Here is a 22952-nt window from a genome sequence, read left to right as displayed (position 1 = left end):
ATTTAATCACTGGATTTACAGAAATCATTTAACTTTTTAAGTGTTTTCTCAAGATTGCATATCTACTCAATCCCTGACGAACACAATATATTGTTTAAACACATTAAAATGTACAAATTCAAAAATTATGCAATGCAGGGATTCCCCATCTTTTTTGTCAGCTGAACCATATTTGACCTAATATTGGAGATTTATTTATTTTTTGTTGTTGTTGATAAACAATAACTGACTGCGGTATATTAGGCTCCTGTCACTTTAAGACATGACCACAGTCTACTATGGACCTGACTGAGTCACGTGATCTAACACACATCCGATTTTCTCGCTATGTACATACAGTCATCATTTAGCTCAACGCGTATGAAGATACTCACAGGCATTCTGACAATTTTGTAAGTGCAATAAAATATGCCAAGATGTTTGGCTGCGTCCAAAACCGCATACTCAATTAGTAGGTACTTAATTTCAATAAGTACTTACTCAACGAGCGCTAAAAGAGTAGGTACTTTATAGCCAAATCTCGTTGAGTATGAATGAGAACCGGACATCTGCCATGTTGACGTTATCATGTGACCTACTACGACGCGTTATCATCATATCACAAGCGCAAAGAAATGAACAGCGACACGTTTAATTCTTCTATCTATAAATATCTTGACATTGATGAAACTTTCTCATTTTGTTGTGGTATTGTTGAAGAAACAGCTGATATTTTTTTTATTAAGAAACCCCCAAATCGTCACCTCTTGAATATATGTTGTTAATTTCTTTATTTTATACCCAAAACGTTTCTCCTTTAAGTTTTCCTCCTTTTCTTGATGAATTTACCTCGTTTCATCCCTCAGACCTATAACAACAAAACAACATTTTTCATGTATTATGAAGAACTATTTAAAGATATTTAGCCTTGTTATTGTTCCTTTTTCCTGTATTATGATGTAAACAAACCAATGATCTTTATGTTTTCTGTTTTGTCATTATGACTATTATGGTATCTTTCCATGATCTTGTATGTAATACGTTTATAAGTTTAAATTATGAGTGACAGGTGTACTAACACTTCATAACATCAGTGACTCGACAGCACAACCTAGAACAGTTTTCCTCTGCGTTTGTAATGTCTGCACAAAGGAGACGGGCAGCTGCTCGAAGATCTCTTTTGGAGAAAACTGTTGATTTTATACTCGAAAAATGTAAGTATCACTCCTTAAAAATTAATATTACCTCAGAATGAATTGCATTGTTAGCCCACCCCAAAACTTAAACAAAATAATAATATTAAATGCTGACCAATACTTAATTATATAACTTTTTTATATACTAAAAATATAATTTAATATAACAAGCAAAATGTAATTTGTTTTGTCATATGACAGTTATGCATGAATACATTTATATTCATAAATGCAGTGAAACATCTCAATTATCAGTCAATCGATGAATTAATGGATACATTAATTAAATAATTCAATTTTATATACTGACAACAATAATAAAAATGAATAAATGAGTAAAAGAACAAATAAAAGTAACCATCACAATAAACAAATGCATTATACAAGTCAACAACACATGAAACAAAGCTTTATTCAAACTACAAGCATGTATTTACAGGGCTGAACACCACATCCTAATGCCGTCTCAACACAGCGGTTCCCATTCTGCGGCTTTATTCTGATGAATTCACCAGAGGGGACTGTGCCTTCGTCCCGGAGCTTGTTGCTGCGCTGCGCTTCACAATCTGAGGCAATAAGGGCAGGTGGAGAGATAGAGGGTCTTGTAAGGGCAGGTGGAGAGATGGAGGGACTCATCCATGGCACCACTTCCAGGATGCAGCTCTAGGCTCCTCATCCTCAGTGCTCACACCAGTCTGCAGACATTTCAGATCCTACAAAAATGCACAAACATTATACAAAAGCAGTAATTTTAACACAATGTCATTTGATTTATGTATTAAAAATAACCTTACTTTATATTTGAGTAAAATCCCTAAAACAAATGCTGCCATCATCTTTCCTTGCAGGTCTTGCTCCACCACAAAAGCTATGCAGCAAATGCACAGAAATCAAGAATCAGAAAAGTGTTGTAATTTCTCTACTTGAAATTTGTACAATAATTCAAATAAACTACAATTTAAGATTGAATAGATTTTGTTATCCATTTCTGTAGTATACTCACTCGGAGCCTTTCATGACAGCATTCAGCATCATGAGCCTCTCTCCACCGGATAAACACACGCGTGTTCTTCTGTCCCTGTAACATACAGACAAGATTCACATTACGAGTTCAACACTGAATTTACATGCTGAGGTTGATGTGTTAACTCACTTTTAATCCAACTTAAATGTTCCTCAATATATCAACACTAATAAGGGACAAATTAAATATAACATATTTAGTTACTTTATAGATTTGTTTATTTACCTTATTTACAGTAGGCCTACATTTGTGTAATGTAAGTAGTGTTGACAACAGTGAATTATCCTTCATATTAATAGCACACATAACGTTACATCACTCAGATGTATTTTTCATGTTGGGATGTGCTCATCTGCAATACTTAAACAATATTTTCATTTCAGATGTAAATAGACATTTTAAATAAGCGTATTTAAGATGTAACGTTATATGGTTATGTAAATCCATTTTAGAAACTTACGTGTAGCGTACTTACTGGAGCTCCCCAGTTTAACTAACTAATAAAACATGTGTTTACAGCAAAATCACAACTATACTATACTGTCTAAGTCCTTTAGACCTTCAACAGTTAAAACGTTTACTCTATAGTAGTTTAACACATACGATTTAAACACAAGAAACCGTGTTTACTCACATTTGAAAACCCCTGCTGATCTCCGATGTTGATAATTACGTATGCTCTCCCGTGGCCTTCTGGGATAGAAGAGTATCCATCGGATGAACACTCAAAAATCGGGGCGAAAGCAGGAGATCATCCGGGAACTTCTCGCCTACTCTTTTATGAGTACTGAGGTTTCGGACATACTACTCCTTTCAAATACTGTTTCCCCCTACTATATAGTACGAAAGTAGGAATATTCGGACGTACTATAAGTATACGTATGCCCGAATCTCGCGATAATTAGTACGTCACTCTGGTAATTCTCGCCTACTCTTTTATGGATACTAAGGATTTGGACATACTTATTCGCTCGCCTACTGCTTTTTCCATACTATATAGTAGGGAAGTATGCGGTTTCGGACGCAGCCTTTGTCTTTCTGTGTGTGCGTTTTTCATGTGTGTTTGTGCGCGCGCGCGCGCGTATGCCAGTCACGCTTGCACAAATTTGCATTGAATGTTGTAACGTTATTAATTGCAGAAATTAACGCGTTATTTTTGACAGCCACAAATAGAAATAAAGTCAAAAACTAAAATGTTCCCATATATTGAATTTTGGAGTCATTCTACTAACCTTACCTGCAGTGAAAGTGTTTCTCAATGCGTGTTTACGTCAGCTTGCACATCGTTAAAACAACAATTAAGTTACTATATTAATCCTCTGTTACATGAACTACTATTTTTATTGTGCTTTTTGTTGTTGTTTTGTCCTTTGAGAAAATAATTGGCTCATTTTCAGGTGAACTAACGCTATATCCACTAACTGTTGGATAACATTAACTGTTTACATTTCACAAATTTGTTTAAATTTAAAAACAAAACAAAATCCTTTGTTTTACTAATGTTTCTCTTCTTCCTTCAGGTGAAATAGCCACCCGTGTGTTTCGAGCATGCACAGAACTCGGTATCCGGACAGTGGCAGTATATTCAGAGCAGGACACGGGGCAGATGCATAGACAGAAGGCAGATGAGGCTTACCTCATCGGCAGAGGCCTGTCCCCCGTTGCGGCATATCTTCATATCCCTGACATAATCAAAGTGGCAAAGGTTAGACAGTTATATCTATCTGTCAGACTCACCTCCTCTGTCACTCTCTGAATTACAGCCTCTCTGCATTGTGCAATAAGCGCATCTCTTCTAGTGCTTAGTATTCACATCAGCACTTCTCTATATGGTGCTCAAATAGATCCATTCCTGTTTTTTGGAACGGTGTCAGAGATGCCAGCCAGATTCAGATCCTTTGGCGAACTCTCTCATTATGCCACAGGCAGCTCATCTCTCAAACCAGCAGCTTAGCCACCACAACAATACACTAATAATGCATACACACAAAGCAGTACACACGGACAACACCACACCATATTAAAACTGAACAAGCAGCCAACATCATCGTCTCTAACCTCAGCAGACGGCCTCAGAATAATTAGTCTTTCTCCAATGCAATTACCATGTTGCACACAGTCAGCCAACAGAGAGAGGGGCCTTTTCAAATTCTCTCTGATTGGGATTTTAATGAAATTAGTATTTTCCAGCATCAGGCTAATGTTTTTTCATTCTGCTCTAATTTCGCTCTCTGTCTTTCTATTTCTCATCCACTGTGTATTTCTCTGCCTTTGCTTCTCTCGCTCTCAGGAAAATAATGTGGATGCAATCCACCCTGGATATGGCTTTTTATCAGAGCGTGCAGACTTTGCCCAAGCCTGTGCTGAAGCCGGGGTGAGATTCATTGGACCTTCCCCTGAGGTTGTGCGCAAGATGGGGGATAAAGTGGAAGCCCGTGCCCTGGCCATACAAGCAGGTACCTGATAAACTCTACCCCTGAGATCTCTTTCTACGTAGGGGAGGGGGGTAAACAGCATATGTACTGTATACTTAGATATCGCATCCATTGCTCTAGACACATTAATGCGTTCACCATATTGGATCAATCAACATGCTTCACTCATACTAACAAAACAATGCATTTTCATCGAAAATGCCACAGCATTGTGCAGCCTATGGTTCTAATAACTGCCAGGCTATAAATTCCAGTTGAACTATGATCACCTTTCACAGGTGACAATGTCTACACTGTAAAAAATAAACCGTAAATTTTACGGTAAAAAAACGGCAGCTGTTGTTGCCAGAACTTTACCGTTAAAAATACGGTAGGAACGTGAATGGTTTTACAGAATTAACTTAAAATTTACAGCAATAAACCGTATTTTATTTTCTGATAAAATGTTGATTTACCAACTTATTGATATCTGTTTTAAACCATTGTAATACACTGACAACAATTAATCATCACAGCAGTGATGAGAGTTACTTGCGTAATCACAGCTCATCATAAGTGATTACTTATTTAACCCTTGTGCTGCATTAGATTTTTAACACCGTTGAGTGCATTAAGGACCAAAAATGGCCACATATTAAACATTGCCTAAAATATTATATATTATTATTATTTTCCACTTTTACCAAGTTAAATCTTTTAACCAGCATCAGTCCTCATCATAACTACCAAAAATGTATTCAATTTCAGGATTTTAACCCTTTAATTACCAGTTTTGTTTGCGAAACCATTGATTTGTATAAGAGGAAAAAACACAAAAATTCAATTATTTTCAATAAACTAAATGCAAAGAGAAAACTTTAGATTTGGATTATCACAGTCCCACTTTGCAAAAAATCCCACTTAGCGCGTTAGAGACCAAAAATGGCCACCTATTAAACATTGCCTAAAATAAGGTGCATTTCCACCCATAGGGAATAAATATGTAGTGACGTCATCTGGTGGAATACACTATATAATGCAAATATAATGCTTTTGCTTCAAAATGAAAGGATGTTTGTGCAAAAATCATGTTTCATGTATTACTGACAGCCTCAGATTTAAACAACGTTTTAATGGGTTTCAATGGGCCATTTTTGGTCTTTATGGTGCTGAGTGTTACTATTTGATCTACACAGTGTGTGTTATACATATTTTGCAAAATGGGATCACATTTTTTACATGTATCCAAAAAGTCACAATTTTGCCAAATTTCATACCATTTGCATTAAAACAGCCAAAATGGTCAAAGAAATTAAACTGCAAAAGACCAAAAATGTCCCTAATGCAGCATAAGGGTTAAAGGAACACTCCGACTTTTTGGGACTTTAGCCTATTCACCTTACCCCCCAGAGTTAGATAAGTCCATATACATACCTTTTTCATCTCCGTGCGTGCTATAAGTCAGTTTGATGCACCCACCGCTAGCCTAGCTTAGCACAAAGACTGGATGTGAATGGTTGCAGCTTTCATACTAATCCAAATGAGTGACAAAATAATGCAAAGGTTTTCCTATTTACATGTTGTGGTTTGTATAGTCACAGAGTGTGCAAATATCAAGGCCATATGAGACACAGACATCTTTTGACCGTATAAATACTATATTTTCTGAAGGCGAAGCACTGCTACTTGGGCAGAGTGATAACCATCACCTGAGACGCACCGTGACGAGGAGCAGAGAGTTCGCTCAGTGTTGGAGTAAAGAGTCAGCAATTACTAACGTTAGATAGAAAAGCATAGTTTTTCATGGGTGTTTGCTTTATTGTATGAGCTGTGACAATAAACAGGGGAGACCAGGTAATACAGTACCATGTTTCATTGATTTCCAACCAAAAACGCACCCAGATTTATAAATATCACATGAATAAATAATTATTATTACAGGAATCAATATATTTTAAATGCAATTTATTAGCTGAACCAAATGTATTCAACAGTAGCCTATATAATATACAGTACAATTGCATTACTATAGGATAGAATACGGGGAAAGTAATAGCACAAATTGTTTTTGCACAATGAACTCACAGCCTATCGTACCCTTTTGCACGCTCAAGTTTGTTATTTCCATGGTTATTTTAAATTTAGGCTACTAGGCGCGCCACGCGCAGGGTGCAAGTTCAGCGCGGTGAACGCGCTCGTTTTTTTTCCAAGCGCGTCCGCAACGCATCAAGATAAAAACATATTCATACCCTAATCATATAATAGTGTCACTAACGTTACATTAGATCTGGCTAATGGCACTGTTACAGTAGGTCATCTAAAAACATAACGGAACACTTACCTCAGCCGCAGGTGATCCACTTGTCCTGTCTGTGCTATCGATGGGATGGCCGTATCCTTCAGCACATTATGGTCCGTGTGGCAAATTCCATTTTTTCAAAATAGTCGTCCATTGAAATGTACCGAGCAAACATAATGTCCCTTGATAATCTATTTAGGTGTGTTTGGATAAATATCCAGAGTAAGTTAGCCATTTCTTCATCCAGTCAGCGTTTTTAGTTGGAATTCTGTGAAACATGGTATTACCTCCCCTGTTTACTGTCGCAGCTATTTACAATAGAGCGAAAACCCATGACTCTAAACTATGCTTTTACTATTTATAAATTGCTGACTCTGTTACCCAAACACTGAGCGAACTCTCCGCTCCTCACCACGGCGTGTCTCAGGTGTTGCGGTTATTACTCCGTCAACGTAGCAGTGCTTCGCCTTCAGAGAATAGTTCCCAGGTTTTATACGGTCAAAAGATGTCTGTGTCTCATTTGACTTTGTTATTTGTACATTATGTGACTATACAAATCACAACATGTAAATAGGAAAACGTTTGCGTTATTTTGCCACTCATTTGGATTAGTATGAAAGCTGCAACCATTCACATCCAGTCTTTGTGCTAAGCTAGGCTAGCGGTGGGTGCGTCAAACAGACTTATAGCACGCACGGAGATGAAAAGGGTATGTATGGACTTATCTAACTCTGGGGGGTAAGGTGAATAGGCTAAAGTCCCAAAAAGTCAGAGTGTTCCTTTAAGTAATACTTTTATAAAGAAGCTGCACAGTGTCATTCACACAAACATTAAACACCATCATGGTAACACACATGAAATTAAAAAATGCAATAAACATTAATTTAACAGCATTAAATGTAACATAAAACCCTAATGTACATAACTGATTAGAAAAAAACAAAACAATAAAACTATGAGGAACTATAGGGCATTTCAGAATGTTTGTAAACAATAGGCACCGCGATACTTCCGGGTGGCAGAACGCGAGCGGCTTCTAATTGACTAACTGAAGAGATCCAGCCGGCAACTGAACAGTTACACAGTTAAAATCATTGTTGTTGATCAAAGTTGAATCTATGGCGAAAATATGTTGTGTTTGGGGTTGTGCCACCAAATATACAGCAAAAGGTGTAGGTTTTTTTATCGATTTCCTTCAGAAAAAAAGTAAATCTATCCAGCAGAACCTGTGGGTGAGGAGGTTAAAGCGAGTGGACGTCGTCAAAAGTGCATGTCGTCTTCTAATTATGAGCCTGAGCCCGATTTAAACCCAACCATTTTAATACGTGGGTCGTTATATAACTGACGTTCTCAACTAACTTAGTTATTTCTATTACTTTCTATTTTACTTTCTTTTGAGCAGTGAGTAAATGCTTCTTCATCGTAAATGCTTCTGATTGGCCAATGCGTTCAATAAATCAACACATATGTCTGTGATTGGCTACATCGCTCATCGCTGCAGTCACGTTATAAAAAGAAACTCTGCCATGTAAGTAATTTCTATTTTGTTTTAGTTGTTCTTGTTGCTTTTCTGCAACAGATGAATACAAATGTATTAGTTTTTATTTGTTTTATTCATAGATATTTCTAGTTAGCGGGAGTCCCGCGAATCGTTTTATTCTCCTGCAATCCGCACACACAGAGTGAATGCACTAGCTAGCTGCTACTGCCCGCACTCGGCCATCAGATCTAGTCCCGCGCCGCGGTCTAGTGCGTTGGGAGTGCACGTCTCTAGATCAAAGAATCTAAGCTTTAATGATCATGTTAACTATGTCCGAATTTCCACCATGTCTGTTCTTGAATCAACTGTTGAAATGTAGATTAGGCTTCTGCCGGCGGTGTGTCTCCCTCCATGCAATTTACTAGTGTTGCCATAGGGACGCTTCGGCTTTTGCCACCCGGAAGAACGTCTATTATTGTTGTGACGTCATGGTGAATTGTCGTATAGTTATTTCAACAAAAATACATCAAATGTGAAGTGTCACACAGGGAATTGTGGGAATGTCAATTTACGGTTTTTCACTGTAAAATATACAACGATTTGTTCTTTTTCACTTTCAAAAACTGTAAATTTAACGGTATTTTACTGTGAAATTATATCACAGTTATTTACCATATAAAGTACGGAAACTTTCTGTTAACCAATTAACATTTTTACAGTCTTTTACTGTTAAAATCATGGATATTTTTTACTGTGTAAGCTTGTATTCTGTAGCTATAATTCAATACGCAATATCCATATGCGGAAATATCTAACACCAATGATAAACTAACTCCAGGGAAAATCATCTGCTAAAATCAACTTGAACAGTCAACTTGCTCTCAAAAGCTAGTTTCAGACTGTTATATCCCATTGCATCAGAGTTTGCAAGAAATGTTCTTGTGCTCAAAGTCTAGTGGGACCCTGGCATAAGACATCACCTATTCTGGTGTAACAATGTAACTGGCAGGAAAAGTCACTGCAAAATCCCCGCTACTAATCCATTCGCGGAGCCATGACAGCAGTTTCCGACCAGCAGTCTCAGAGGGGATGTTAAGGTACAGCTAATAGACTCAAGGACTATTGGTTAGGTTAGTGATGGAGGCCGCTTCGTTCTGCCCTAACTTCCGTACTGAGAATGGTGATTTGGCGCTGCTGGTCGGAAATTGAACAGGCAGATTCAAAGAGTAAAAAGTTTCAGTGCTGTAGAACTAAATTCACAGCTCAGCAAATCAAATTGAATCAAACTGGGTCCATATAATAAACAATTTATGATGGTAAGAGAGAGAGGTTTTTTTTTTTTTTATGACGCTGTGGCTGCTATAACACCGCAAGGCATAAATCCGATCTTTTGACACAGATGCGTTTTTGTCACATCTGTTTATGTGCACTTCAGACATAACCAGCTGTGTTTACATGAATACCTGTTAAGGCTGTCAGTCAGCATGATATAACCTTGTTTCTAGCAATAAGAACAACCCAATGAACATGACATTTTTACATGTCCTTGTTCTTGAAAAATTAATAAAATGTATAGACTGAGAATGCAATTATTTACTCAATGGAGAACAGACTCCCTCAAGAATTCACACATGAATTCTATTAATTCATTTCATTACCTTAATAAAGTGAATACTCCTGTGTGTAGTCATTAGAAATTAAATATAACATGTCTCTTTGGGAATTACGAGGGTTGATCTCTCTAACCAAATATAATGCTGCATTTTTCTAATTGTTCACAGTTATTTAAATAAAAAAAATGAATTGTCCTTCATGTCCTTCACTTATGATGAAATGTGACCACAAAATGAGGCCTTAGGTGTACAACAAAGCTTATATACTTATACTAGTCAGTGTTTGTATGTTGATGTACATTGACGTACAGTATCCTTATTTTTGCTAAATTTGCGATTGACAAAACAACTTAAAAGTGGTTAGCAGGTCTTTCCTGGTTTAAACTGATGTAGCTAGCAGTGTTGTACTATTCGAGACTGGTCCTGGTCCTAATATGACCTAATGTGATGCAATGCCCCATTTAAACAGCTATGTAAATGTGTTTGTGTGCGTCTGTGCGTGTGTGTGTGTGTGTGTGTGTGTGAAGGTGTTCCAGTTGTTCCCGGTACAGACGCTCCTATCTCATCTCTTCAAGAGGCTCATGAGTTTGCCAAAATACATGACTTTCCCATCATCTTTAAAGCTGCATATGGAGGAGGAGGCCGTGGAATGAGGGTGGTCAGAGATTATGAGGTCAGTGAAGCTTCTGGCCCATGAATGCGTAAAAAATAAATTACTAGGGAATCAGTAAACCGTCATACTATAGGTCACTGTGATGATAGCAGGCCAGCCATCTGAATATACTACAACACTACAGCATTCACACTTATTACTTATAGCTGCCTCTACAAATTAAACTGCAAGAGGGGAAAGTCATTTAAAATTGAATAAATTGCACACATCACTTTTTCACTTTAGGGCGCAAAAACATTCTCGCTAAATCCACAAAATCACTTTTTTTTTTCCCCATTTGAAAAACACAACTTGACATCATGGCCAGTAGTGCCCTGGTCCTCTTTGTCATTATAACTGTGATTTTTTTCAAGGCTAGCCCATTAAGCCATGTTGATCACACCTGTTAATGGACCTAATTTGCTGCTCACGTATACAGCATATAATGTTTATTTTATGTCAGTGGCTACTGCCTATTTTACGACTGCTTTCAACTGTGTTACTCTACTATTGATGCTTAATGTGCTTCATTTGACATGTGGACATGCACATGTGACAATTACTCCAGGGAATAACTATATCACAAGGACATTGATAGCTCTGCATAATTTATTTGCTGTATTTATTGCATATATTTTATTGCAAAAAGTGTTTATTGCCTCCTTCTACAAGTTTTTTTTTTTTTTTTTTGCACTGTGATTTCTGAACATCAAAAACAATGACCTCTAGGGTAACACTTTACTTGAAGGGGTGTGCATAGGACTGACATGACACCTTAATAATCATGTCATGACACGTGTCGTGAATATGAAGGAGGGTTTATGACAACTGTCATTTATTCTCATTCGCTCAATTATGACATTTTTAATGCAAATATGACATTGTTTAAGATGTCTTGGTAATGACAACCTGACATAAACCAATACATCATAACCTGTCAGTTTCTTTGTCATGACAATTTCACATTACTAATACAACACAACCTGTCATAAATATGTCAAAAACATGATATAGCAGATAAATTATCAAACTTAAGGAACCACCACTTAGCTTTGTTAGTTAACATTCCATTAAACTGTCTGGTGGTTGGTTTTGACATTGGCTGTCATTATAACATTTCAACGTCAAATTCAATTTGTACCACTGTAGTTGAGGTCAAGCAAAATATTCATGACACAGTTATAATGGCCTATAATGACAACCAATATCAACAACATGACATTTTATGGAATGTTAACCCATAAAGCTTAAGTTTCTTAAGTTTGATAATTAGTCTGCTATGTTATGATTATGACATATTTATGACAATTTATGTTGTTTTGGTAATGTCACATTGTCATTATCAAGACACTTGTTAGGTTATGATGCATTGGTTAATGTCAAGTTGTCATAACAGACATCTCAAACAATGTCATTTTTGCATTAAAAATGTCATAATTGAGTGTATGACACTTAATGACAGTTGTCATAAACATGCATTAAACCTCCTTCATATTCACGACATGTGTCATGTCATGATTAGGAAAGTGCCATGTCAGTCTTATGCACACCCCTTCAAGTAAAGTGTTACTACATCAACTACTTCACAGAAAAGAAATGAAAATAAAACAAGCTCAATCTTTCACAATCGAGTGCTCAACTAATGGCAATAGGGGATGTGTGGGCTCTGTTCCTTTAAAAATTACTCTATAATTCAGCATCTCCTTTTTATCAGACATGATACAATTTGTAACATTTCAATTTAAAGCTATGGCTGGCTTTAATTATATTATGTTATATCATGTTAAATATCAAATGTTTTGGGGTCAATTAAAAAAAAAAAAATCCAGCAAAGATGCATTAAATTGAGAAGTGATTGTAAAGATGTATAAAACACTTTTAAACTTTTTCAACTGTTTTCATTTTTGATAATGATGTGAAATGCTTCTGGAGCACAAAATTATAATATCATTTATAATATTATAATATAATAATTTCTGAAGGATCAATTGACACTTTATTCTTTTTAATCATATACATGATGATGATTATTTTGTTATTTGTTTTTTTAATTATTGTACTATTAAACTGTGACTGATTGGCAGGAGCTAGAGGAGAACTATCAGAGAGCCTATTCAGAAGCTCTAGCGGCATTCGGTAATGGTGCTCTGTTTGTTGAGAAGTTCATCGAGAAACCACGACACATTGAAGTACAAATTCTTGGTGAGTATATATATATATATATATATATATATATATATATCCAGGTGTGTATTTTGTGTTTGTGCATGTTCGGGTTGACAAAAAAGGGATGGATACTATAAGAATTTGTTTGCAAGTCCCTAGGCCATGTGCACATATTTGCTTACTATGAGCTATTAGCTTCTCTCTGGTGTATTTCAGCCATTATAGCTGAGTATTTTGGCTCATTAGACGTGATTTGCTCGTCTGGAACAGAGCTCATAGTCGATAACATACAGCTGGAATTGAATTGGGCTTGTTAACAGAGAATGGGCCTGTGTGTGTCCAGGGAACACCAACCACATGCTTCTCTTTCTCTCCTTTTCTCTCACTCTCAGATAAACTGGTTTTATGTCTTCTTGTTCTCCAAAATGAATGTAATACCAAAAGATAAATAGACAAACATCTGAGATACACTAGACAAAGGAAATAACTTAAAATGAAAGGATAGTATCAACAAAACAAAGTATCAACTAAAAGTTGTTGAATGCTGTTCATGTTTGTGTTGGATTCACATAAAAAAAAGTGAATTAAAAGTTCAATTGAGGACACTGGAAAGACAGTGTGAAATTATTAAAAAGTAAATCTATACTCATGAGAAAACATATTGGTTAGAGGAGGAGTTTAGTTTTTTTTTTCATGTGACAACATCTGCGCAAACCAGTGTCTTGAACACTGGTGGGACCAATTGAGTATTGGTCTTTTTTTCTTCAAGGAATTAAATAATTCAATAATTAAAAGAGATTTAAAGGAGAACTCAGTCGAACGATGAACCTTTGGTCTAATAAAACATCGGTACCTAGTCAATCGTTCTCTGAGTTTTGTTTTCATGATAATCGAATCTAAAGAGTTTTATCTCTAAAAACTGTTTAGCGTATAATGCTAGTAATGGGGGCATTGACTAAGTAAAAAGTAATCACTAGTTTATACCACTAACAAGGCTCAAAATAGCCCCACACTAACGCAGGAACATAATGAGGGTCCATACATGCAAAACAAAGCATTGAGAACTTTGTAAGTGTACAGACCGTTTAATAAGAAGATACTTTATGAAGACAGTTCACTTCGCGTTTACAGACAGGAGCCATCTTAAAAAATAGTCTTGATAAGTCGATCCCCGAACGCCATTCATACAGTTCAGAAGTTCGCTGAACTTCATACAGTTCAGATCACTCAGCACGACGTTCGTGGTTTGACTTATCGAGACTATTTTTTTAGATGGCACCTGTCTGTATGCGCGAAGTGAACTGTCTTCATAAAGTATCTTCTAATTAAAAGGTCTGTACACTTACAAAGTTCTCAATGCTTCGTTTTGCATGTATGGAGCCTCATTATGTTACTGTGTTAGTGTGGGGCTATTTTGAGCCTTGTTAGTGGTATAAACTAGCGATTTCTTTTTACTTAGTCAATGCCCCCATTACTAGCATTATACGTTAAACTTTTAAGTTTTTAGAGATAAAACTCTTTACATTCGATTATCATAAAAACAAATCTCAGAGAACGGTTGACTATGTACTGATGTTTTATTAGACCAAAGGTTCATTGTTCGCCGGAGTTCTCCTTTAAGGGAATAAAGAAAAAGTAAGATGATAAAATAAGTTCTATGTCTAATTATGAAGTAATCAGTTTTAATTATTTGCAAAGAATATTTTATATTATTTACACATTCACACTTATTCGTATGTCTGTAAAACATTTCTTACTTTGTCATATTCAGTTAATAAATAGTTAATGATAGCATATTTTCAAGTGAAAACAGCAACATTTTATAAAAAAGTTGAGTTGAAAGGCTTCACATTTCTATCTTAAAAGAGATGTAAAATTTTAAAAGTTTAGCTACTTACATCACTTACATCTACTTGCTCTTTTCCACCGTGGAATTCGCATATGAGCAATAAGGCCGCTGAGGCACACCAGCCTAGAAATTTTACTTTCAAAAAATGTTGTCATCCAAACAACAAACAGAGCGGTGCATAATAGAGTGCAAAAGAGCAGTATAACGAATCAAATATTTGGGGTACAATTTGGTATTTCTAATTATTCGATTATTTTTCTTCTCAGTGTCTATGGTGGTTATGGCCCAGGCTCAAACCAAAGTTGATTAAAATTTCATGTTTATGTTTGTGTTTATATATTACAAAAAACACTATTGATATTCAGACATATAATATGATAAGGACATGGAAATATTCTGCATTGTGTGAGTAACTCATTTAAGAATCATCCTTAAAATGTTCTCTTTGCACCTCTCTCTGTCCCTTCTCTCAATATTTATTCTTCTCGTTTTCACTCACAGGTGATAAATATGGAAATGTAATTCATCTGTATGAGAGGGATTGCTCTATCCAGAGGAGACATCAGAAAGTGGTAGAGATCGCTCCTGCTGCCCAGCTTGACTCTCACCTCAGAGACAGACTGACCTCAGACGCGGTCAACCTGGCCAAACAGGTACAGTACTGAAATCAAATGACTGACATTCATTATACAACCTCTGTGACCACAGCTTTCACACATACTGTAAATTTATCTTAGCAACATATTGGCATGCCCTTCATGAACTTTCCTCTATGTGGTGTGAGTCAATCAACTCAAGGTTATACCTTCTCTTATTTCATTATCCTTGCTCACACGCTCACACACACACACACCATCAAGGGATGTCCACCAAGGCACAGATTTCTCTCAACTACAGTGTTGTATGTGTGTAGTGAATGATTAACATATGGTGCTAGTTCTCAGTGCTGCTCTGTCAAAAGAATCTGTCACAGATGAAGGTAGGTTTTATTTATTGATGTGTTTAGCAGAGGCTGATAAATGGAGATTAAACCAATCAATGAGTTATTGGTAGTAAAGTTTCAGGATTGTCTGTCATTATGGAGATATGTGTTGCACTGCCAGTGCCTACATCATTTTTCTTTCACCTTCTCTCTTTATCTCCTACAATATTTTACCTCTTTTTCATCTGTTGATGATTAGTAACAAATTCAGTATTTTGACAGCTACATCTGTGCGATTGACAGTGTACAAGTCTGATGGCACATTGTAAATCTGTCATTTTGCTTGGTAAATCTTCAATTGAATTAAAATTATTTTAAGTAATTTAAAGGGGTGATGAACTGAGAAATCAAATTTTCCTTGAGCTTTTGGCATCTAAAAGATCATCATATTATACGAATATCCTGTAAGTTTCAGAACTGAAAACGTCCTCGTTAGTCCAATAAAAACTTTTATTGACACCAGCCCCAGCAAACGACTCGTTTTTCAAAGTGGGGAACTATGACATCAAAGAGGATAAACGCCTACTTCAAAACGGCCGGTTTAGCCCCGCCCACTGATTCGCGCATTACACGCTTAGCTAAAGAACATAGATTCCTACCTCGTAATGACAAACCAGATCGAGCTACCGAGCGTTACAAAATATTGTGCAGTGCCTGGTTGTGGAAGACGGTCGCTGCATAAGCTTCCTCTGGATTCCAATTGGACTGCATGGATAAACTTTATTTTTAATGACGTTCCAGCTGATGAGGTAAAACATTGTCCGTCTGTTCGCTTCATTTCACTGAGGATTGTTTTGTAAACAAGACTGGATTTGCAGACCGATTAAGAGTAAAGAACGGTGCTGTGCCGTCTATATTGGACCTGACAGGAATTGTGCAACACACGGACTCTGGGTCGAATCATTCCGGTTGCCATTTTACAACATTGGACGTTTTCAAAACAATTTCCCCCAAGTGGATTGACAGGTGAGTTGAAAATCATTATAATATGCAAAACTGTTATCCACTCACAGCAGTGGGCGTTTACTTCCAAGTCTTCAATGCGAGACGCAAAAACCGAGTGTTTTTCTGTTTTTGAATGCAAAAACCAAGCGAACGTCATAAGTTGACCTCAGACAACAATATAATAAAACTTAAAAAGCCAGTTCATGACCCCTTTAATTATGGTCTGAGACTTTTGGTCCTCTCTGAGGAAAAAAATTACAAACTATATGAGAAAACAATTGTCAATAATAAATAGATATATTTAGAATGATAATAGAAATAAATGGATGACCAAAACGACATTTTTGTTGAACACAGATGTAACAATGCAGAATGCATTGCGAAAGTGCGACAAAATAAGCAACATAACACCACATTACTTTTGAGATGGCGTGGATGAAAATAAGAAGAATGACAGAGCTAAGCACGATGTAGAGATATTTTGGCTAATGCAATTAGATCACACAATTAGTTGAGTGTTTTGATGTCAGAATGTTTCAATGGAAAATCAGTAGACAGAATGCAAAAAATAAAATAAATAAATAAATAAAGAGGAGAGGGAAACCCTCCTGGTGCATGCTGGGAAAGTGTAGAGATTAATCTGTGCTGATCTGCCTGATCTGTTAAAACTGAGTACACGCTTGTGCGCGCGCACACACACACACACACACACACACACACACATACATCTGGTTCGCTATCTTTGTCAGGACTCTCCATAGACATAATGGTTTTTATACTGTACAAACTGTATATTCTATCCCCTTAAACTTACACTACGCATAAACCTACCCATCACAGACAACTTTCTGCTTTTTATTTTCATTTTTCAAAAAAACTAATTCTCTATGATTTAGAAGCTTGTTTCATCATGGGGACCTCAATTTAGGTCCCCACGGTGACATAAGTCCCCATGAGTCAGTGTGCATTCACACACAAACACACACACACACACACTTTTTTAGATATCTCCTCTGACCTTAGAGTTATTAACAGAAGGATTACGGATTTGGAGAGATAAACTCGCCACCCAGTGATTACAAGGTGTGTACGTGAGCACCAATTCCCATCTGTTGATAAACCACATGCTGTCAGTTTTGATAAGTCACTTGCCCCTGTAGGAGTCAAATTTGTATGTTTTTGAAATGATATTAGTGATGCTGGCAGTAGCTGAGAAAAGGTGAAGAGAGAGGGGGAAAGAGCGACCATCCAGGCAAGAGAGAGAGAGAGAGAGATGACAAATAAAGATGGAGAGAGAGGATAAATCAATATTGTGCAGGTGCAGCAGACAGGATAGGTTTATTGTTCTATTTTTTGGCTTGATGAAACTTGGCAAGCTGTTGCTTGTTCTCAGTCCCTATCATTTTATTGTACAATTTGTAATGTAGGTACATTTACAACAGGTGGCAGTATTTCATTCACACTGATTTCAGGCCTTTTCGGGCCCACTCTCAAGTGTTCGTCTGGATTGTTTTGAAAACTGAAAATTTGTCCACCTTAAATGACCCAGTATAATTACTTTTTGTACTTGTATTCCTTAAAGTAAGCAAGTTCTCATTTATACAGCGAGCTAACAACACAAGCTAATTAAATGTGTAGTGCGACTGCTGAGAGCTTTCACAATTAAGATTTCACTGTTTTCATTCATTATCTTCACAAGGTTATATGCCTGTATTAACCTCTGATTGTTTCAAATTATAAATCCAGTTTTTGTCTCTATTGTTCTCAGATTAGAGTATAAGTATTCTGTGCTTGTATTTTAACATCTTTGGAGTTATACCAACACTTGATTGTGTATGTTTGGCAAGTGTAATAGCCTACTGTGCTCCTACAGAGGATACAGAGGTGTGGGCTTAATTGGATGTTCACATGATCGCTGAGGTGAAAGCAAATACTTTTGATAGTGGCACCGCTGGATAGAAAAAAAAAAAGAGAAAACAAATCAGTCTTGGAGACAGGTGAGACTCTGGAAGCATAGGTGAGACAAAATTGAAAAAAAAAATAAACTAAAATAGTAAACAGGTTTTGTTGGTGGTTCATAAGAACTATAGGCACATATGACAGCTTTGGAATGTGACTGATGGATATTTGTGAGCCTCAGTTTCTTCCCGCAAGTCTTATTCTAACAATGGCCATGTTTTAGACTTTGGTTGGGCATGAGAGATTATATGCAGTTGTTTGTTTTGTACATCTTTGCCTTTTCTGTTTTTCTGTGTTCTCGTTTATGTATAGTGACCAATTAAGCTGCGTTCAGATCCTAAAACCTAAAGACTGCTTTAGCTTTTCATCCTCACACCCATGAAATACAGAGAAACAAAACTGTCCAATTGCAGTGATGGATCACCCCAAAATGAATATTCTGTTATCGTTTAGTCCCCCCCCCCCCCATGTTGTTTCAACCCTGTATGACTTTCTTCTGTAGAAAGATATTTTGAAGAATGATCAAACCACACTGTACCCCATCGACTTTTATTGCATTTAAAACAGACATTTTTCAAAATTTCTTCTCTGAGCATTTTAAGTAAGAGCAGCCAAAGACGGGTTTAGACCACAGTTATTGTATTCTAAAAATGTTTAAATATTGGGTGATAAATCAGTCTGCTGATAGTCCTGTGCCAGTATTTACACACCTGTGCCGAGAGGTTTGTTGGTCCCACATCCCTTTGATGTTTTCAGGAATTCCTGTTTCTGGATGGAATAATCCACTAAGACAAGGTTGAACTCATGACCCTGGATTTAGGTAGCGGCCCCATTATTTCAAAATCTCTATTGTTGGCAGTCTTAGTAGTTTTTTTTTTTTACTCTTAAAACCCCACAACTATTGCACTTGGCTTGCAAGTAGAATTGATCTGTAGAGCTCTAGTAAAGCTCTCTAGCTCCATTACAGTCTCTGTTTTGGATTTTAGCCCAACCAGCCGCTTGCTTTATTCTACTGGCTTTCATGACATGAAATACAGGCCATTTATGATAATTAGGTACTAATTTGATAATTAATTATACTCGCCCTCTTGGTCGGTTTCCATTGCTGAGAGTGCTGGTTGAGCATTAGTGTGTGTTTTTTTATGTCTGTTGAAAAAGCTTTACTTTAAATTCACTGTTTTATCTATTACTGAGCCAGTAACAGCTGATGGAATTAAGGAGGGTCTGATCCTAATAGGAATAGCACGACATGCTGAGGTCCTCCTCAGTCTACGCCGTTCCCTCGGCTCTTTCTCTCCTGTATAATCATTAGCCCTCACCTGAGTAGCCTCGCAAGCTCTTGGACCTTGACAAGTTGGTTGGTGTCCTGGGGGTCTTGCAGGCTAAAGACATGCTGTTTTAGACATGACCGAGAATGGATGTCTGACACGTTTTCTGTCGGCTGGCAAAAGGAAAGACATGTATTAGGCCTAAATAATCCCTCCATTGTTACTCACCAGACTGAGATGTCTGTATCAATCAACTAGCCAGAGGAAGCACTGGATCTTTTCCCAAAGGACTGGCTGACAAATCCATATATTTTATTTATTTAGATATTTTATATACGGGCGTTAAGACATTTTTAAAAATGTTTGTCAGAGAAGTTTTTTTATGCTCACCAAGGCTGCATTTATTTGATCAATTGAGTAAAAATGAAACATTGTGAAATATAATTAAGTTAATTAAAATAACTATTTACAATTTGAATTTATTTTAAAAAGTGATTTATTCACTAAAGCTTAATGTTTTGGCAGCCATTACTCCTGTCTTCGATGTAACATGATCCTTCAGAAAGAAGATTTTGTGCTCAAGAAACTTTTTTTTAGAAATTATTATTATTTTCAATGTTGAAAACAGTGTGAAAACTTTGTGACATGGTGCATTATCCTGCTGGAAGTAGCCATCAGAGGATGGCTACATACATGGTAGCCATAAAGGGATGGACATGGTCAGAAATAATGCTCAGGTAGGCTGTGGGATTTAAACGATGCCCAATTGGCACTTAGAGGGGCCTAAAGTGTGCCAAGAAAACATCAGCTCACACCATTACACCACCAGCCTGCACAGTCGTAACAAGGCAAGATGGATCCATTTTCTCATTCTGTTAACGCTAAATTCTGACTCTACCATCTGAATGTGTCAATATAAATCGAGACTCATCAGACCAGGAAACATTTTTCCAGTCTTCAACTGTCCAATTTTGGTGAGCTCTTGCAAATTGTTGCCTCTTTTTCCTATTTGTAGTGAAGATGAGTAGTACCCAGTGGGGTCTTCTGCTGTTGTAGCCCATCTGCCTCAAGGTTTTGCGTGTTGTGGCTTCACAAATGCTTTGCTGCATACCTCATACCTTGTAACGAGTGGTTATTTCTGTCAAAGTTGCTCTTCTATCAGCTTGAATCAGTCGGCCCATTCTCCTCTGACCTCTAGATCAACAAGGCATTTTCACCCACAGGACTGCCGTATACTGGATGTTTTTCCCTTTTCACACCATTATTTGTAAACCCTAGAAACCCTAGAACTGAGCAGATTACTGTGAAATACTCAGACTGCCATGCTCAAAATTGCTTAAATCACCTTTCTTTTCCATACTGACATTCAGTTCGGAGTTCAGGCGATTGTCTTGACCAGGACCACACCCCTAAATGCATTGAAGCAACTGCCATCTGATTGGTTCATCAGATAATTGCATTAATGAGAAATTGAACAGGAGTTTCTAATAATCCTTTAGGTGAGTGTAGGTGCTACTGAAATGCAGATTTTGGACTTGGGGTATGAGGGAAAAGTAATTTTTAAAAATGAGAACTCAGAGTTAAGCCCCCCTTTTACTTTCACAATTTGTTGCTGATAAAAAGGAAATGACCATATTTGGATCCGACAGCATTGTACAGGAGAGAGAGAAAGCTTTCTAATGGTTTATGTGATGACAGGGTGCAGGTAGCGATCACAGAGCAGCGAGATGATTTACAACGCCAACTTTTGATGAATTTATGAGATATCTACAGACGCAAACAGACAAAGTGTATTAAAATAAATACCTAAATGTGTATTTCTGACATTGTTTCCCCACAATTCTGAAAGAAGACATGTTATTCAGACAAATATCCCAAAATCTCAAAATTGACCAGTGAAAAACAAAAACAAATCAACAACAATATTTTTCTCCTGCCGTGTCTCGCCTTAAAGAGAAACTAACAGGTCTGTGACAGCCGGAATTATTACTGGTTGGTAGGTGATCAAATACTTATGTCATGCAATAAAATGCAATTGATTTACTAAAAAATCATATAATGTGATTTTCTGGATTTTTGTTTTAGATTCCCTCACTCAGTTGAAGAGTAACTATGATAAAAATTACAGACTTCTACATGCTTTGTAAGTGTGAAAACCTGCAAAATCGGCAGTTTATCAAATACTTGTTCTCCCCACTGTATTTGGTAAAACTTTACTTGAAGGGGTGTTCATAAGACTGACATGACACCATCATGACATGACACATGTCGTGAATATGAAGGAGGGTTTATGCATGTCTATGACAACTGTCATTAAGGGCCCTATCTTGCACCCAGCGCAAATGAATTTGTACACTAATGCATGTATAATTCTTATTTTGCACCCGCACAAAGTGGGCTTTTATATGCCCTCCACAGACGCACGTTGGCAAACTGGGAAATGAACATGCTAAATTGGGGAAAAAGGAGGCGTGAAAAAGAAAACAATTCCACCACTGACCAGAAAAAACCTACTCTAAAGTCAGTGACGTGTTGTGCATTGTTCATAATGCTATTTTAAGTGCGCATGCTTGGCCATAATGTAGCGGGTGCACAACGTGCATACACTTTGATTCTCTCATCAACACAGATGCAGCAGTTTTTATTTTTGCAAATCATACATTATAAAAAGGAAAAATATTAACGCATGAGGGATATCATTGTGGTATCCACAAAGATGTAAAAAATGTAGGCCTAAATCTAGCTTACACATTTACCCACATTTTTCAGGCTATAATTGTAATGGTGATGGATTAGACCTGTTTGCCCTATAGTGGCAAGACACATATGTATATAAGGACATCTGATAAATTAGTTTGTCCGTCAAGAACCAGGAAAAAAAATCTTCCATCCCCATACAACGTCACTTCTCTGTCTTTCAATGCCCTGACAAGAACGTCGGTCTCCTCGGCTGTGAGCGCTCCTGGTAAATCCGCCATAATAATAACAATCCGTCATGCAACATGCGCACCTGTTCTTAAAGGGTATGTTGGATGACGCTCTGATTGGTTTATTTCATCTTACGCCCAAACCACACCTATGAATAATGAAGCTATTTCAGACCAACCCCTTTTAAACTTGCGTCGG

General features: G+C 37.0%; 1 protein-coding gene and 1 long non-coding RNA gene across 3 annotated transcripts in view; one reads left to right on the top strand and one right to left on the bottom strand.

Annotated features, from left to right (window-relative positions):
• The window catches only part of pcxb (pyruvate carboxylase b), a 322790-nt gene that overhangs the window by 11830 nt on the left and 288008 nt on the right, over window positions 1-22952 (top strand). Inside the window, exons 3-7 of the mRNA XM_039669304.2 lie at window positions 3720-3904; window positions 4490-4655; window positions 10533-10678; window positions 12742-12859; window positions 15174-15325. Of these exons, the coding sequence (XP_039525238.2) occupies window positions 3720-3904; window positions 4490-4655; window positions 10533-10678; window positions 12742-12859; window positions 15174-15325 (767 nt within the window). The remainder of the gene's footprint in view (window positions 1-3719; window positions 3905-4489; window positions 4656-10532; window positions 10679-12741; window positions 12860-15173; window positions 15326-22952) is intronic.
• LOC148998402 (uncharacterized) lies at window positions 1568-3233 on the bottom strand. Of its 2 annotated transcripts, none has more exons than XR_016155110.1 (4): window positions 2834-3233; window positions 2179-2253; window positions 1970-2043; window positions 1568-1888 (listed from the first exon to the last, which is right to left on the bottom strand). It is a non-coding gene; the product is annotated as an uncharacterized LOC148998402 (long non-coding RNA). The 2 variants fall into 2 exon arrangements; XR_016155111.1 differs by having other exon boundaries at window positions 2179-2247.

Source organism: Pimephales promelas, chromosome 1, assembly GCF_988280905.1.
Source record: "Pimephales promelas chromosome 1, fPimPro1.hap1.1, whole genome shotgun sequence".
Lineage (NCBI taxonomy): Eukaryota > Metazoa > Chordata > Actinopteri > Cypriniformes > Leuciscidae > Pimephales > Pimephales promelas.
Note: the sequence above shows the minus strand (reverse complement) of the source record. Positions and strands in the feature narration are given on the sequence as shown.